The sequence below is a fragment of the Indicator indicator genome, chromosome 5, assembly GCF_027791375.1.
Source record: "Indicator indicator isolate 239-I01 chromosome 5, UM_Iind_1.1, whole genome shotgun sequence".
Taxonomy (NCBI): domain Eukaryota; kingdom Metazoa; phylum Chordata; class Aves; order Piciformes; family Indicatoridae; genus Indicator; species Indicator indicator.
This window is the reverse complement of record NC_072014.1, coordinates 12,643,220-12,658,181: the sequence shown is the minus strand read 5'-3', so window position 1 is coordinate 12,658,181 and position 14,962 is coordinate 12,643,220. Positions and strand designations below refer to the sequence as shown.

Genomic DNA, 14,962 nt, shown 5'->3' with positions numbered 1-14,962 from the left:
CCCCCAGCTGGTATCTGCTGCAGGTGTCTAGTGTAACAGGGACTTTGGAGCTCTTGAGAACAACATTTAAGGATTGACAGCAGGAGTTAACAGCACAATGTGAATCCTTAGGTTATGTATAGCTAGGAATTTTAGCCTTGGGGGAGAGCAAACACACGAATTTGAAGTTGTCCACAAGACATCAGGCTGCCTGTCAGATGGTGAAAGAAGGGAGGGTTCCTCCTAAAGCTTTCACCTGCCTTGGAGAGTACTACCACCCTTTGCTGAGGAACCCCTTGGGGCAGGAGCTGAGGGAGGAGGTCAACAGCTGAAAGTGCAGCATCACAGAGAGGAGAAGCTAAGCAGTATTTCAGCTTTGTGTCTGCCTCCAGTGGGAGTTAACTTCTGGAGATCTTGGTGACCTGCCATGGGCAGACTTGTTCTGACTCAGTTGCTGTTCAGTAACCATCTGACTGTCTCAGGTCTGGGAGGTTGGAGCAAGAAGCTTGGACCTATGGGGAGGTGCAGATCAGCTAGGTTTGACTTCCAGCCTGTTGTAGAAGTGCTCTGTCTTGTAGTAGCCACACTCCCTACAAAGGGTGACAGTGCCTGGGGAAACCTCACTAACCAGTTCAAGAGATAAACTAGGTAGGATTCATCAAAAGCATCTGCTGCAATCATCCAGCATCCTATCTCCAAGTGTACAGAGAGCATTTACTTCTTGTGCTTGGCCAGTCAGTGCTGATAAGGCTTTCAGTCTTAGACAGCTGAAAACTTGGGAGCCAACTGCTGCATCAGCATGGAAGTAAAGGAGTTTTGGAGTTTTTATTGCAATGTCTACCTTGGCACAAGAAAGACATGGACCCGTTGAAGTGGGTCTAGAAGAGGGCCACAAAAATGGTCAGAGCGCTGGAACATCTCTGCTATGAGGACAGGCTGAGAGAGTTGGGGTTGTTCAGCCCAAGAAATATGGGAACAGTCTTTTTAGCAGGGCCTGCCATGACAGGACAAGGGGTGATGGTTTTAAACTGAAAAAGGGAACTGAAAAAGGCTAAAAAGAAGGAAGAAAATTTTTACAGTGAGAGTGGTAAAACACTGGCCCAAGTTGCCCAGAGAGGTGGTAGGTGCCCCATACCTGGAAACATTCCAGGATGGGTTGGATGGGGCTCTGAGCAAGCTGGTCTAGTTGCAGATGTCCCGGCTCACTGCAGGGGTGTTGGACTAGATGACCTTTAAAGGTCCCTTCCAACCCAAACCATTCTGTGATTCTCTGATCTCTGTTAAGCTGACAGCTGATGGCACTGTTGTCAGCACAGACAATTCCCCCAGCTCCATCCACCTTTGGGTGCAGCCAGCTCTATTGGCAGGATGTGCTCTGAAGGGGAGACAAAGGAAATAACAGATGAAGGATGTCATTCCTCTTGCCTCACGTGCATCTAGGATGCAGAGGGGTAACTGCAATGTGGTGTGAAGATCTGCCTGCAATCCATAAGTGCTTGATCCAAGCCAGGAACGTGTTTGGAAACGCGAGGCGTTGGGGATATCTCAGCGCTCACCATAGCTCGGGTGTTGTCAGCTACCCGAGTGGTTTCACTTAGCAGAGTGAACATTGATCCTGAAAGGTAAAAAAAAAAATTGTGTTGTTTGTTTGGGTTGGTTTTTTTAAATCACTGAGTCACCACAGCTCTAAGGTGCTTTAAAATACTTAAAGATGGACCTGTTCTCACTTTTCATAGGTGGGCTGTAAGGCTGCGCAGATATCGTGATAATGTTCTCTGACTTAACCCTCACATCAAAAAGCAGGAAGCACCACTTTTATCAAGGTCTCTTATAAAATCTTTTTAATGCAAGGAAGTTGGAGGGAACTGCTGTTGCTTTGTCCCGCGGCCCTTTGATGGAGTTTGATATACAGCGTGTTAGAGGATTTTGCATGTGTGCACATGGACAGGCAGCTGCGGCCGGCGGCGGGGAAGGCTCTGCCGGCTGAGCGGCGGTGCCGGAGTTACACAAGGAAGTGGTAGGAAATGAGGGGAACGGTGCCAGTCCTCCCAGCGTCTGCCTGCACCGGCGGAGATCAAAACTCCCGCTTCAGGAAAAGCGTGATGCAAAGGCAAGAGCCGGCTTGTGCCCAACTGTCCAGGAAATTAAAACAGAGCTTTAGCTTTGCAGCAGATTATTTTAATGTGAAATGAGTTAGTGCTGGGTGAAGTCGCTTCAAAATGTGCGTGCGTTGCTTTGGCTACCAGCTCGCTTGTGTAAAGCTAACACAGCCTCAGCTGAAAAATCCAAAGTGGGCATGGTGCAAGGAAAATGCACGGATGGTTGTTTAGATGAGTAAGCCACTGTGTTTCTGCTGTTACTCAAAGCAGCCTCTGACAGCAATGTGCCAGCAGGACTGGATGGAGAGCAGAAGAGGCAGCTGCTGTACAGAGCTGCTCACACTGCTGTGGACAGCAGAAGTCATTACCCTTCAAACCAGCTTCTGTCCTGTGGCAAATGCTGTTTGTGAACTCCCTGTTCCCAGGGAGCTATGCTACTATTTAAGATCTGTTGCATCCATAGCATTTGCTGCCCCAGGCCAGGACCCATGCCACCACCATGCCTGAAGCAGAGCATGATGCTGATGTGTTGTGGGAGCAGCTAGTGGGGAGGAGAGAGATAAGACGTGTGTGCTGGGCATGTGGTCCTGTAGCTCAGCAGCATTTGTAGTGCTGGCTGTTGCTGCTAAAAATGCTTTGTTACCTTTCATACAGAAGTAGTGGAGGTGTGTTCAATGTCAGACTTTGGACATCCCAAATAAACAAGAAGATGATGCTAAGCAATTGCTTAAAGCTTTCACCTAATACTCAGAGACATTCCTTCCATTTCCAGGAGGACAGTGGGTAGGCTGTTGTCTATGAGTGCTATATGAGAAAGAGGAGCATGCTATGGAAATGATTCATACATGTGGCTGGGCTGCCTATTGTTGCATGCTTTACATCAGTACCAAGTGAGAGGTGTTAGAAAGCTGTTACTTAAAAGTCTGTGAGGAATTGCTTTTACCTTCACTTAATGTCACACAGAAGCCAGATTGGACCAGAATTATTATTAGAGTGGAGAATTTATAAAAAGTGCAATCCATAATTATTAAATCTGGAACAGAGCAATTTCTAGTCCTCATAAAGTACCTATCAAATGGCTACCATGTGGCTGCAAGAGCAAATCTCTTGGATGGAGCTTCTCTTGGCTTTGAACAGAAGTTGCAGTTAAACTTTGCCATAGGTGGGTTTTTTTTTTTTTGCTATTAAATGGTGACTGCTTCTTTGCTAAGGATTATCCCTGGTTGGGCCTTGATCACCGTTTCCAGATACAATTAACAGCTGTGGACATCTCTTGGTTTTGATACCATGACATTGGAGATCTGTGATGAATTCTTAGTGGAGAACCAAGGGCAGTGGCAGGGGGGGGAAGGAAAGAAAAAATTGATGGGCTTGGAAAGCATCAGATCTGATGAAAGTGTTTTCTTGAGTATTTAGTTGGTTGTGAGATGTCTTGAGCTCTTGTGAGTAATCCAAGTCTTTGGCCACGTATGTGAGCCAAGCAGAGTTGCTTTGCTGGGGTCATCCTTACCTGCCAAGCAGATGCTCCTGCTGTGCCAGAGGAGACCAGTATTCTCCACAGTGTCAGCTGCTGAAAGCAAATAACCCCATCTCCTCCCACAAGAGCTCCTGCTTGCTGCTCTGTGGCATCCACCCAAAAACAAGTGAGGTGAAAAACACTGCAAGAAAGGATGCAGTTGTCAGGGTGTTGATCTAATTTCTCTGTTTCTGTACTGACTGAAGGCTGCCAGGGCTGGGATGGATACAGGCAGAGTTTTCTATTCAGGCAAGAGGAAATTGCCTCCTACAAAACAGGACAAAGTGCTGCCAAGCAAGGAGAGGGCATTTGTCTTGCTCTGCCCCTTTTCTCATTCTCACTCCTCTGCCCTGCCTGGGCTGCCAGAGTCCTTTCATGTATCTAAAAAGAAATGGAAAAAGTGATGTCCTCCACTGCTGAAGAGAGCTCTGGAATGATTGTCCTTCTGTCACCATAGGTGCGTTTGTCCATGCCAGTGCAGAGATGAACTGGATTCCCTAGTAGTTTTGGAACCTCCTGCCTGCAGACTGAAGGGACAAGTCTTTCCTGGGTGGTGGGAGAGCTTACATCAAAAAACAGGCAACATGTGCGCCTAGTTTGGACGTTGGTTTTCTAGATAGCAATTCTTAAGTCTGCAGAGGCTTTTTTTGCTCTTGAATGATAAGGAAAAAATTTATTTCTTTATTTAAAACAGCTGTGCTGATCAAAGCATGGTGTCAGTGGTCTACACTACTGTGGATAGCCAGCACTGCTGTTTAGTAGAGGTGTGTGTTCCCTGACAGTTACAGTGAGGATGGTAAAGACCTCTAACAAAGATGCAGTTCTGGTGGCAAAGGCACCTCCTTGCTGGGACAGTTTTTTTCACCCTGGCTGGAGGAATCTGGCCTGGTGGCAGTGTGGGCTTGCTGTGGGAACAACATCCAAACCAGCACTTGGCCATTATGGTCCTATGAGGCAACTCCATCAGCATAGCACTGCCTATGTGGGTTTCATGTACAGGCTTTTTCAGGTAGATCCACATCCTTTGCTCCAGTGTATCTAGAGATGGACCTAGAGGAATGGTCCAGTTGGACCTGATCTTCAAGGTCTTTTCTAGTCTTAGTGATTCTGTGATTCTTTGAATAACAGAAGTACTTAGATAAGCTTCTTTGGAGTGGCATTTCATAGAGTCCTCAGCACAAGACATGGAGCTGTTGGAGCGAGTCCAGAAGAGGCCACAAAAATGGTCAGAGGGATGGAACATCTCTGCTGTGAGGACAGGCTGAGAGAGCTGGAGTTGTTCAGCCCAAGAAATATGGGAACAGTCTTTTTCGCAGGGCCTGCCATGACAGGACAAGGGATGATGGTTTTAAACTGAAAAAGGGGAGATGTAGGCTAAAAAGAAGGAAGAAAATTTTTACAGTGAGTGCTAAAAGACTGGCCTAAGTTGCCCAGAGAGGTGGTAGATGTCCCATGCCTGGAAATATTCCAGCTTGGGTTGGATGGGGCTCTGAGCAAGCTGGTCTAGTTGCAGATGTCCCGGCTCACTGCAGGGGTGTTGGACTAGATGACCTTTAAAGGTCCCTTTCAATCCAAAGCTTTCTAGAATTTTCTCAGGAGCTAGTATCAAAGGCAGCACTGCTTTTCTGAGGGTGGGATGTATGTTAGGGCAAACCGGAAATCATCTACATGCTGTTTGCATTTACAAGGTAAAAGCAGCCAAGCCCAAACAACACCTGCCTGTTCTGTGCATTTACATTGAACGCTCTGGGGAGGCTTTCTGTGTCATCTGTCAACTTCAGGTCTCCATACCAGCAGCATGTTCTTGCTGTCATCTCTTTGTATAGCGTAAAGGTAGAAAGCCCACATCAGTAAGCCTAAATTTTGATGCCAATTAAGAGCTTTACTGGTATCTTCAAGGCAATTTTGGTTTTAAGATTATCATGCAGATCTAATGCTGCTCTGCCTTGGCAAGACCAGCCCAGCAGCTGGTAAGAGGCATCAGTGGCCACTGAAGTTATAGTCATGCTGAGTGTTGCTTCAAAGCAATATTTTGCTGTTTCTCTGTACCAAAATTCGGTTATTTACTTTCTGGTTACAGACTTTTTCAGTTAAGAGTTAATAAATACACTGGATTAGGTGTTTAGAAAAATTGAAAAGTTTCTCCATTTATTTCTTTAAAAGAAAAGCAGGAGTGTGGCTGGTTTAAGTCCCTTTCATTTGCACATTGTTTTGTATTAAAAGTGAAAACTTTGCAAAAAAAGATCTAAGCAATAGCTTTAAAAAATTCTTTGTGAAAGCTGCCAACATCACTTGCCTTATTTTCCTGATCTTTGTAATAGTGACTTTTCATACAGTCTTTTGTCAGTGGCTGCAGCAGATTCTTTAGGGAACAGCCTCTGTCCTGCACAGCTGCTGACCACAATGGAGCTACAGCATTGTGTGTGGAGGAGCATCAGTGTGGAGGAAACTGCTCTGAGTATCACAAGACCACTTAGAAAGCCTGTATATTTTGGATATTTAACTAAAGGCAAATAGGCAGCAAGAGAGTGGGGTGGAGCCTTGATATGGCAGAGCCTTTTACTTAAATTGCACGTAATGCCTGGTCTCTAACGTGAAGTAACATTTCTTCAATGTTTCTCTCTCTCTACAGCTTGACCCTCTCCCAGAAAAAGTTTTCCAGCAGAGACCAAACGCTAATGCAGTGCATTCAATGGAGAAAGTAATTGAGATACACAGTGAGTATAGCTCAGTCCCCCCATCTGGTTTCCTGTTGAGTTGCCCTGGGGGACACCCATCTGACTTCTCCATCATCCTGGCAATTTCACATTCCCTCATCTTAGTTTATGTGTGGTCGCTGCTCTGTGAACTGGATTTGTGCAGCAATGAGTTGGTCATACTGAGCGATGCAAAGGGAGCAGTTCCTTCAGGAAAATGAGGAGAAATTAGTATTAAACTTGAAGAAAAATTACATTAACCCCCCGCTAAAATCTCTGTGAAGGACAGGCTGTCCTGCACTTTGAGCGTACCCTTCTGTCTTCAAATGCAGTTCAAGTATCTCTAGTCAACATAAATCTCATTGGGTGTTGTGGCATCCGTTAATTAAGAACAGATAGGGATGAAAGTCAAACTGAGTGTTGCATAAAGTTGCTAGTATTTTAGGTCTGTTTAGCTGGGGAAGGTAAAATCATTGTACTTGAAGATGTTCTGGGATCATTCTTGGGGGGGGGGTGGAGTGAAAGTGCCTCAGTAACATGGGAATCTCACTGCTATGTGCTGACATCTTGCCACTTAAAATGTTTTTAGTCTAAAACTGGAGGGAAATAGTCTCCCTTCTATAGGGAAAAAGTGAAGCTTAAAAGAGGCCAAAGCATTATTTTTATTTCCCCTGAAAAATGCCTGGTGGCTTTGAATGCTGTTTCCAGAAGGTGCTCTGCAGAATGAGCTCTCAGCACTGATGGGACATCTCAGCAGCACCTTGAGCCAGGCAGTGATTTTTTTTTTTTTCCCCTAAAGTGAGCACAGCAAATTAAAAAGGGGGTGGTGGATGTGGGGAGGAGCTTTGAGTAAGACCCTCAAATCTGTTGCCCAGCACAGGATAAAAAAAGATGTATGAAAAGAAGTCCCTCCTCCCCATCTGCAGGCGTCACTGTACAAGTTCTTTCTTTCTGACTTTGCTCGGGCTTCTTGGATACCAGAAAATTTGATGTGTCCTGCCTGGAAGCCAAAAGAACATCCTTTATTCTCTCCCTCTGAAGCCTTCCCTGTGATCTTTTCACAGAATAAGGATGGCAGACTGCCAACATAAAAAATAAATGCAACTTAGACTTCTTTTGTCTGAGGTGATTTGCCCACAAAAAGAACATGGTAGTTAGCAACTGAATGCAGATTTCTGGTCCAAATCTAGACTACTTCCTTCCTTCCTTGTGTATTTTTCCTTAGGTCTAAAAGTGAAAAAGGAAACGTCTTTTTTTTTTTTTTTTTTAGCACCTAAGTGCCCCTTTTCATCAAGGCAGAGGGATGCTGTATACCTCTCTGCAGCTTGGATCTTCGCCTCCAATACTCTTTGTATTCCTTGCACAGAAGGATTCCATTTGCTCTACTGAAAATCCACTTTCTGCCTCCTACCTTTCTTTCCTGGCCAAAGGAAAAGAGCTTATTCCATTGCCAGGCAGTGATTCAGCCCTGCTTTGACATCCTAGGTGTTCTTAAGGGTTGTGCAGGTGCATGTTAATCAAGGCTCTCAAAACTTTTTGGATTTAAAACCTGGCTTCTCAAGCCACAGCAGCGTAGCAGCTCCTCCCTTAGTACACTAGCATATATAATTCACAGGGGTTTCTCTGGCCTCACAAGCCAAGGCCTCCTTGGCCGTGCATTCTCAGGAACCTGCTTCAAACTGCGGTATCCTGGGACCTCAGTGTGGTTCTTGAAGTGAGATTGAGCAGAGTTACAGAATCACAGGGTGGTGGGCATGTGAACAGACCTCTGGTGATCATCTAGTCCAACCCCAGCACTAATGCAGGTTCACCCAGAGCAGGTAGCACAGGCTTGTGTCCAGGCAGGTTTTGAAAATCTTCTGAGAAGGAGAATCCACAATGTCTCTGGACACCCTGTTACAGTGCTCTGTCACTCTCAAGGAAGGTTTTCCTTATACTCGAGGTTCGATGTTTAATGACCCTTATGTTCCATGCTCAAGCATCAAGATTGCTCTTTCCTTGGGCATGATGAGTCTGCCTCAGGCAGTTTTCATCTGTGTGAGTGTGGTGCTGGACCCATAATGGTGCAGGTATCCTGACCACTTCTCTTCTTATCTCTACCCCAGGCAAGTATTGGCATTCACTCCAGCGTTATGCCTCTACAGTGGGGTACTCCCTGGTTGAGGCTCAGAAGTGCGAGAATGAGGAAGCAGAAACAGTAACAGCCATGGCATCTCTGTCAGTGGGGGTGAAACCAGCTGAGAAGAGGTGAGTTGCTTTCCTTCCATTTATCATCACATCTCAGAGCCTGCCCAGGCAAGAGGACCCATGATGAACAGTCTTCTGGGTTAATCCTCTCTTTTTTACCATTGTGTGTGTATTCCTTGCACCGCATGTCCTCTGCAAGTTCTCTAAAGACCTTCTGGACTGTAGAACAGCAGTACCATGAATTCACTCTGTGTGTGACCTTAGTACACTGAACACCCATCTGTTCCAAGCAGAGCTGAACATGATATTGGACCATGAGAGGAAATTCATTGTGCCGCCGAAAGTGTTAACACTGCACAAGTGAAAACAAATAGCCTTAAAAACCCTTCTAGGTGGCAAGGTTTTAACGCCAGGTGAGCTCTAGATGAGCACAACTGCCTGGGTGGGAAGGTGTTGGGAACGTAAGGCATGAGACCTAGCACCACAAATTGTCCAACTCTGTCATGCTAACCATCTTTTCTCTCTTCCCTCCCTTCCCGTCCTGCCTGGCTGTGAAAATCGCTCAGACCCGATGATGAACCCATGGAAGAAGAACCTCCCCTGTAGCATTCACCTTTGAGCTGGAGTTCTGTCTGTTCGTCTTCGTCTTGAAGCTCTGCCAAGAAGCTTTCTCTTGTTACTCCTGCGTCCTGTCATGGTTTTTTCCAGAACACGGAAGGACAGCCAGGTGTAAAACAAAGCAACGGAAATAAAATCTCTCCATATCTGTACGCGTCTGCAGTATATATTTGCTGGAAAAGAAAAACGCTGATGAAGAGGAGTAAAGGACTGACACGCTGGGCACTCTTCCTCTGGTCCTCAACTGGGAGCAGAAAGTGGAACGACGCCCATGAAGTCTTTGGCAGAGTTGCCACTAAAAAATAAGAAATAAATTTAAAAAATCAAAGATTCAACAACGCATACGAAAATAAAACAAACCTTCACATAAAACTGGTGCTTACGATTTGATTATCCACAATTCAGCAATCTCCGCTTGAACCACTCGACCCATCTTGTAGTTTCATTTCTTGGATTTTTTAAATGGCTCTTGCCTGCCTGTGAGTCAACAACATTCTTGTTGAAACCAGAACAATGGGAGATGGTGTATTTTTAACGGGGAGGGACAGGGAAAGAGGGACTTGTCTTATATCTAAAGGAAAGGGAAAGAGAAGGGGGGAAACGGTAGCCCAGATGGAGTCGGCTTTATTGTCTCCAAAGCCATCTGAAGATGAGTTTGTGCCTTTTTTTTTAATTGATGGATTTGGTGCAGCTGGATTTTCTGAAGTTTGAGGAACAATGCCTTAAGTAAAAAAAAAAAAAAAAAAAAGTAAAAAAAAAATTACAAACAAACAAACCACCAAGAACACAGCAGTTCGTGAGTATTTTTCTTCTGGTTGGGAAGCCAAGAACTGCGATCAGGAAGGAAGAATTTTTTTGGCTTGTGCTGGCATGATGGTGGGAAGCAGGCATCAGCAGAACAGAGCGTCTCCAAAAACTGTCTTCAAGTTTGGATTTGTTTTGTTTTCTTTCATTGCTGTTTGAAGAAAAAAAAAAAGGAAAAAAAAAAGGAAAAAAAATTAAATTTAAAAAATAAATAAAAAAACAATAAGGTAGTTGCCAAGAAAGTGGCAAATACTGTTGGGTCTTTGAAATTCAACCATTTTTAAAAACAAATTTTCAAATGTTTTCTCTCTTCTACATTATCTAGTAATTGAACTTATCAATTTGGTTGTTGAAGCATGTATTAGACACAACTGCAGGTTTAAGACTGGAATGCTTTTTATTAAAAGCAACTAGCATGAGATATTGCTTAAATTGTTAGGTATAAATATATATATGTGTATAATGTATATTCCAAATGTATTCCAAGCTTAGAAACCAGATTCCTATGAATTATTGATAAAGATATTTATGATGCATTTATAGAAAAATATATGTAATAAATGCATACTATAACAGTAGCCATTGGAAGCTCCCTAGGGACAGATTTGAGAATTGGAAAGTAAAAGGTGCTTTTGGAACAGGATCCAGGTTGAAACTCGAGGACTTTCAGGTGACAAGTTGGAAAGTTTTTCAGAAAGCCAACACGTTAGCCACTGGCAACTACCCTAAACATTTGTATTTTAATTTAAGGTTTTTAGTTGTGATCCTTTTCTAACAAACAAACAAACAAAAACAAACAAAAAAAATAACGATTTTTTTATAGCAAAGACGATGAATTTGCTGTTAATTTTTATATCAATATTTCACAAAACCCTAAAGAAGCCTTCTTTGTGTGACTCTGACATTTATTTTCTATTTAGCAGGTTTCATTTCTGAAGGGCAATAGCGTCTAAACCTTTTTTCCTCCCACTTTTCTTGCTTGTACATTATTTTCCCCTTTTTTTTCCCCCCTTTTTTTTTCCTTTTTCTTTAGTCTGTTGTACAGTGAGCAGCTTTCTGCAGGCATAAGGAACTGTGACAGACGGTCAGAGTTTATTTTTCAGAAAGGGTGCATTTTATCAAGGAGGAGGGAACACGATGAGCTCTTTTGTATAATGATACCACCAACTGTATATTTCCTCAGTTCTGTTATAGTAGCTATGTAAAGAGAATAAGGAATTTTCTTACCTTCAACATAGTAGGTATGGGCGATGTCTTTGTCCTCTACGTGGTTTGTAGCGAGGATTACCGGCAGCTCCACTAGCTGCTGACCACTGGGAAGGCTTGTCGGACACTCACGGGACAGCTGGCATTTTCTCTCCGCCAGACAGACACACAGACACTCACACACGCCTCCCCACAGCCTCTTTCTTTCTCTCTCTCTTTCTCTCCTCTCTTGTTCCCATTGCTGGTAGGGTCAGAGAACTTTTCCCGAAGGTATTTTTTTCCCCCATGAGGAGGTCAGAACCTCCTGCAAATGGTGGGATGAGGAAGCAGCAAAGCCCTGCCGCCAAGAGTTTGAGCAGCTTGGAGGACACCAGATTGACACGCGTGCCTTCTTACAGTACTGTAGGATAGCACACACCCCTCGTCTGAGCAACCAAGAGTAGCTTTTATTTTTTTTCATTATTATTTTATTCTGTTACGATGACAACTGACGGAGTCGCTTCCAGTAACTTATGTTTTTTTTCCAGTTCTCGAAGCGGCTGCTTTCATTCCGTTCAGGACTCGCTTGTGGGAGGAATTTGAAGCATAATCATAATGTGTGAGCAAATGCAAGAGGGAGGCTTTTGTTTTATTCCTTGGTTTATAAGGCAGATTAAAAACCAGACACTACTGTATTTGAGTTTTGCAAACCCAAGTACATGTTAAAATCATGAATAGCTTTGGTCACATAGGACCATCCTCAGCATGTTCTAAAAATAATCTTCCCGTGTGAAAACACGATGTACCTGGAGATGTTGTGGTTTGGTTTGTTTCCACCAACCACTTTGCTGCTGTGATCTAAAATTAATCTGGCTGCCGAATCTGGTGACTGACTTTAAATTTTCTTTTCTCCCCGTACCCTCTGTGGGCAGTAACTATGTTTACATGACCGTTTCTCTTGTCAGCAATTCCCTGGAGGGTTTTTGTATTTCTCCTCTCGGTTGTGGCAAAGCTTTTTCTTTCCTTTTTGCACTCCTGAGAGCTGCTGGCTGGCCATGCTGAGCTGGTTTCTTTCTAAAACTCAGAGGAGCTTGTCAGGATGCCACCTTTGTCTCTTTCCATCATTTTGCTCAGCCTTTTCCCAGGGATGGAAAGATTTTTCCCGAGACATCAGAGCTCGTCTCCTCCAAACTCCTGGTGATGTGGATTCATTTCACAGTGGTGCCCGCTCTCCAGGCGAGATGGGGATGCTCTTCGGGGCCGGTGAAAACGTGGAGAGGTGGGGAAATAGCGCTCGTTTTGAGGCTCACCAAGGGTTGTTTGGTTTTTTGGGTTTTTTTCACAATTTGAGCCGTTAGCTTCTTCGTTTCAGATGACTTTGCTATAGGGCAGCTGCGCTGGCAGAGCAGGAGCCCGGGATTCTCCTGCATCCCAGCGTGGTGCTACCCAGGGCATCTTTTGGACCTACTCAGAGTAAAAGGAGCATCTTTTAATATCCTCTTTACAGAGAAGCGAGGCCCAGTTTGCAGTACACAAGTAACCATTGGGATTTTTGTTGGGTTTTTTTTTTTTGTTGTTTTCTCTTCTTTTACTTTCAATACAAAACATTCCTTTTATTTTTTTTTATTAGTCACAGTCATGTACTCATTCCATTCTTCCTTTTGTAAACTTTTTTGGGCCCACATCTTTTATGGGCATTGATATATATAAATATATATATAAATATATATGAATATATTTTTTTAAGTTTCCTACACCTTGAGGTTGCATGGTCTGTAAGGTTGGCATGTCTTTATATTGTATACAGATTTTGCACGCCAAACTTGGCAGCTTTGAAAATGAAAAAGAGAAAAAAGAAAAAAAAAGTGGTTTTGGGGTTTTTTGGCGTTGGTTTTTTTGTTGGTTTTTTTTTTTCTTTTTTGTTTTTTTTTTTCCCTCTCGTGGCATTTGTGGAGACTAAAGGTTGGGACGTTGTTGTCACACACACACACCCCTCCCGCTCACTCACGCACCCACACAGCTACACACAAAGGAAGGAGAGTGGGAGCATTTTTTTTTGTGTGTCTTACGAACTTGACAAGAAATTGTGCTTTTTATTGTTAAAGAAAAGGAAAAAAAAAAGAGTAAGTGAAAAGGACTACTTAAACATTTCGCATTTTAAGAAGAAGAAAAAGAGACGTTTATCTAGCACTTGTGACTCACCAATAATAGAGTTTATTGTATTTATGTGGAAACAGTGTTTTTAGGGAAACTACGCAGAACACGCGAAGTAAACTGCCTGTGTCTTTAGTAATTTTAATTTCTTTTTAATTTTTTTTTTCCTTTTAATTTGACTTGTTATTTTGGTTTGATTTCTCGGCTGAGTGGGGAAGTTGGATGCAACCCTTTGTCAACACATGTAGTCATTAATTCTAAGGAGATGAATGGCGAGGACTTTAAAGAGTTAACTCTTCAGCACAGCTGCGTTGACTTTTTTAAAATTGCTTTTACATGATGTATTATTGCTCGGTTTCACTTTAAACAGTCGTGTACTGTGCAACACTGTGGTTTAAAACGAGACTTTACATCAAAAGGAAAAAAAAAAACATGTTTCTTCATTGTCATGAGGTTGGGCTCGTTCTCAGCTCATCTTCACTTTGTCTTTGATATTGATGAAAAAGTATCCTATTGAAAGAAAATAAATTAACACTTTTTTGTGCTCCATAGTGGAGGCGCTATTTTCCAATTTATGAGGATGACAAACTTATATATATAATATATATATAAAAGTGGGGGGGTGGGGTGGGGAGGGAGGGGTTGAAACATTATTCACCCAAGAGCTTATTACAGATATGTAGTATCAAAAAGTTGTAACTATATTATATTCTACTTTATACCTATACATGCTCAGTATGATGTCACCATTGGTAGCAGCTACCGGTTTACGCTGTAATTTAGACACAGTTTCAATCTTATTGTATGGACCCTACTTTAAGTGATGGTAGCATTCTTTGTGCTAAGTTTCCTGATGGTCCTTTCTTTTACTTGGTGGAGTTGGAATATTTTTCTCATTCTTGTTTTTCTTTGGGGTTTTTCTGTTGTTGTTTTGTTTGTTATTTTTATCTTTTATCTTTTTTTTATTATTATCGTTTTTTTTTTTTACTGGCCAATGGTGTCTTTCTCTGACAGTACCAACTTCGATTTCAACTTTATTAGGAGTCCAGTATTTTGTACCACATTATGACAACTTGTTATTCTTGTGGTGTAAATAAAAAGAAAAAGTTAATTATAGTACTACCTTGGTTTCTGTTGCTGATCTTCTTTGCATCGGGTGCCTTCAATGTGATGTGATATTTCATCCACTTTAAGCAAAATTATTTCTTGGTGTCACGAAAGTGAGGGTCTCAGTGCCAAAGAGGCACGCTGAGATGTCCATGGTAGAAAAAGCTGGAGCTTCTGTCCAGTTTTCTTGCTGCTCCAGATGTGTGTTGATTAAGTGCCTGCATGTAGGGATTGTAGAGTAAGAAAAAAATCCCATCAGGAAGTCTGTGAGAGCTGCCACCAACAACTGAAAACCAGGAAAATCAACAAAAGGAAAAACTGGCATTTAGTGACTAACTCTGCCTCATGAGGTTGTTGGTGCTTTGCTTCACTGTAGCTGGAGTGCTTGGAAGACAGCTGGGTGTGGACCTTCTTGCTTTCACACTTGTTCCGTAGGGAGTGAGACACAAATCCTAGAGATCCTTGTTGCTGTTTCCCATGATGCCTGTGTCCTCAGGGCTGTGGCATGTCCCTCCTCCAGCAGACCTCCAGGGTAAGTTCCATATCTGTGCCTGATTGTCCAGTTCTGCTCTCCCCAGCTGTGCAGGCTGGGTGGGAGACTGTGCCACAAACTGGCA

The 14,962-nt window shown here is 43.2% G+C and overlaps 1 protein-coding gene and 1 pseudogene across 1 annotated transcript in view; both read left to right on the top strand.

The window, feature by feature from the left end:
* The window catches only part of HDAC4 (histone deacetylase 4), a 193,990-nt gene extending 184,907 nt beyond the window's left edge, over positions 1–9,083 (top strand). The window contains exons 24-26 of the mRNA XM_054381416.1: positions 6,227–6,311; positions 8,396–8,537; positions 9,044–9,083. Of these exons, the coding sequence (XP_054237391.1) occupies positions 6,227–6,311; positions 8,396–8,537; positions 9,044–9,083 (267 nt within the window). The remainder of the gene's footprint in view (positions 1–6,226; positions 6,312–8,395; positions 8,538–9,043) is intronic.
* Positions 9,084–13,016: 3,933 nt separating this feature from the next.
* Positions 13,017–14,414, top strand: LOC128966976 (uncharacterized; annotated as a pseudogene).
* The last annotated feature ends 548 nt before the right edge of the window (positions 14,415–14,962 follow it).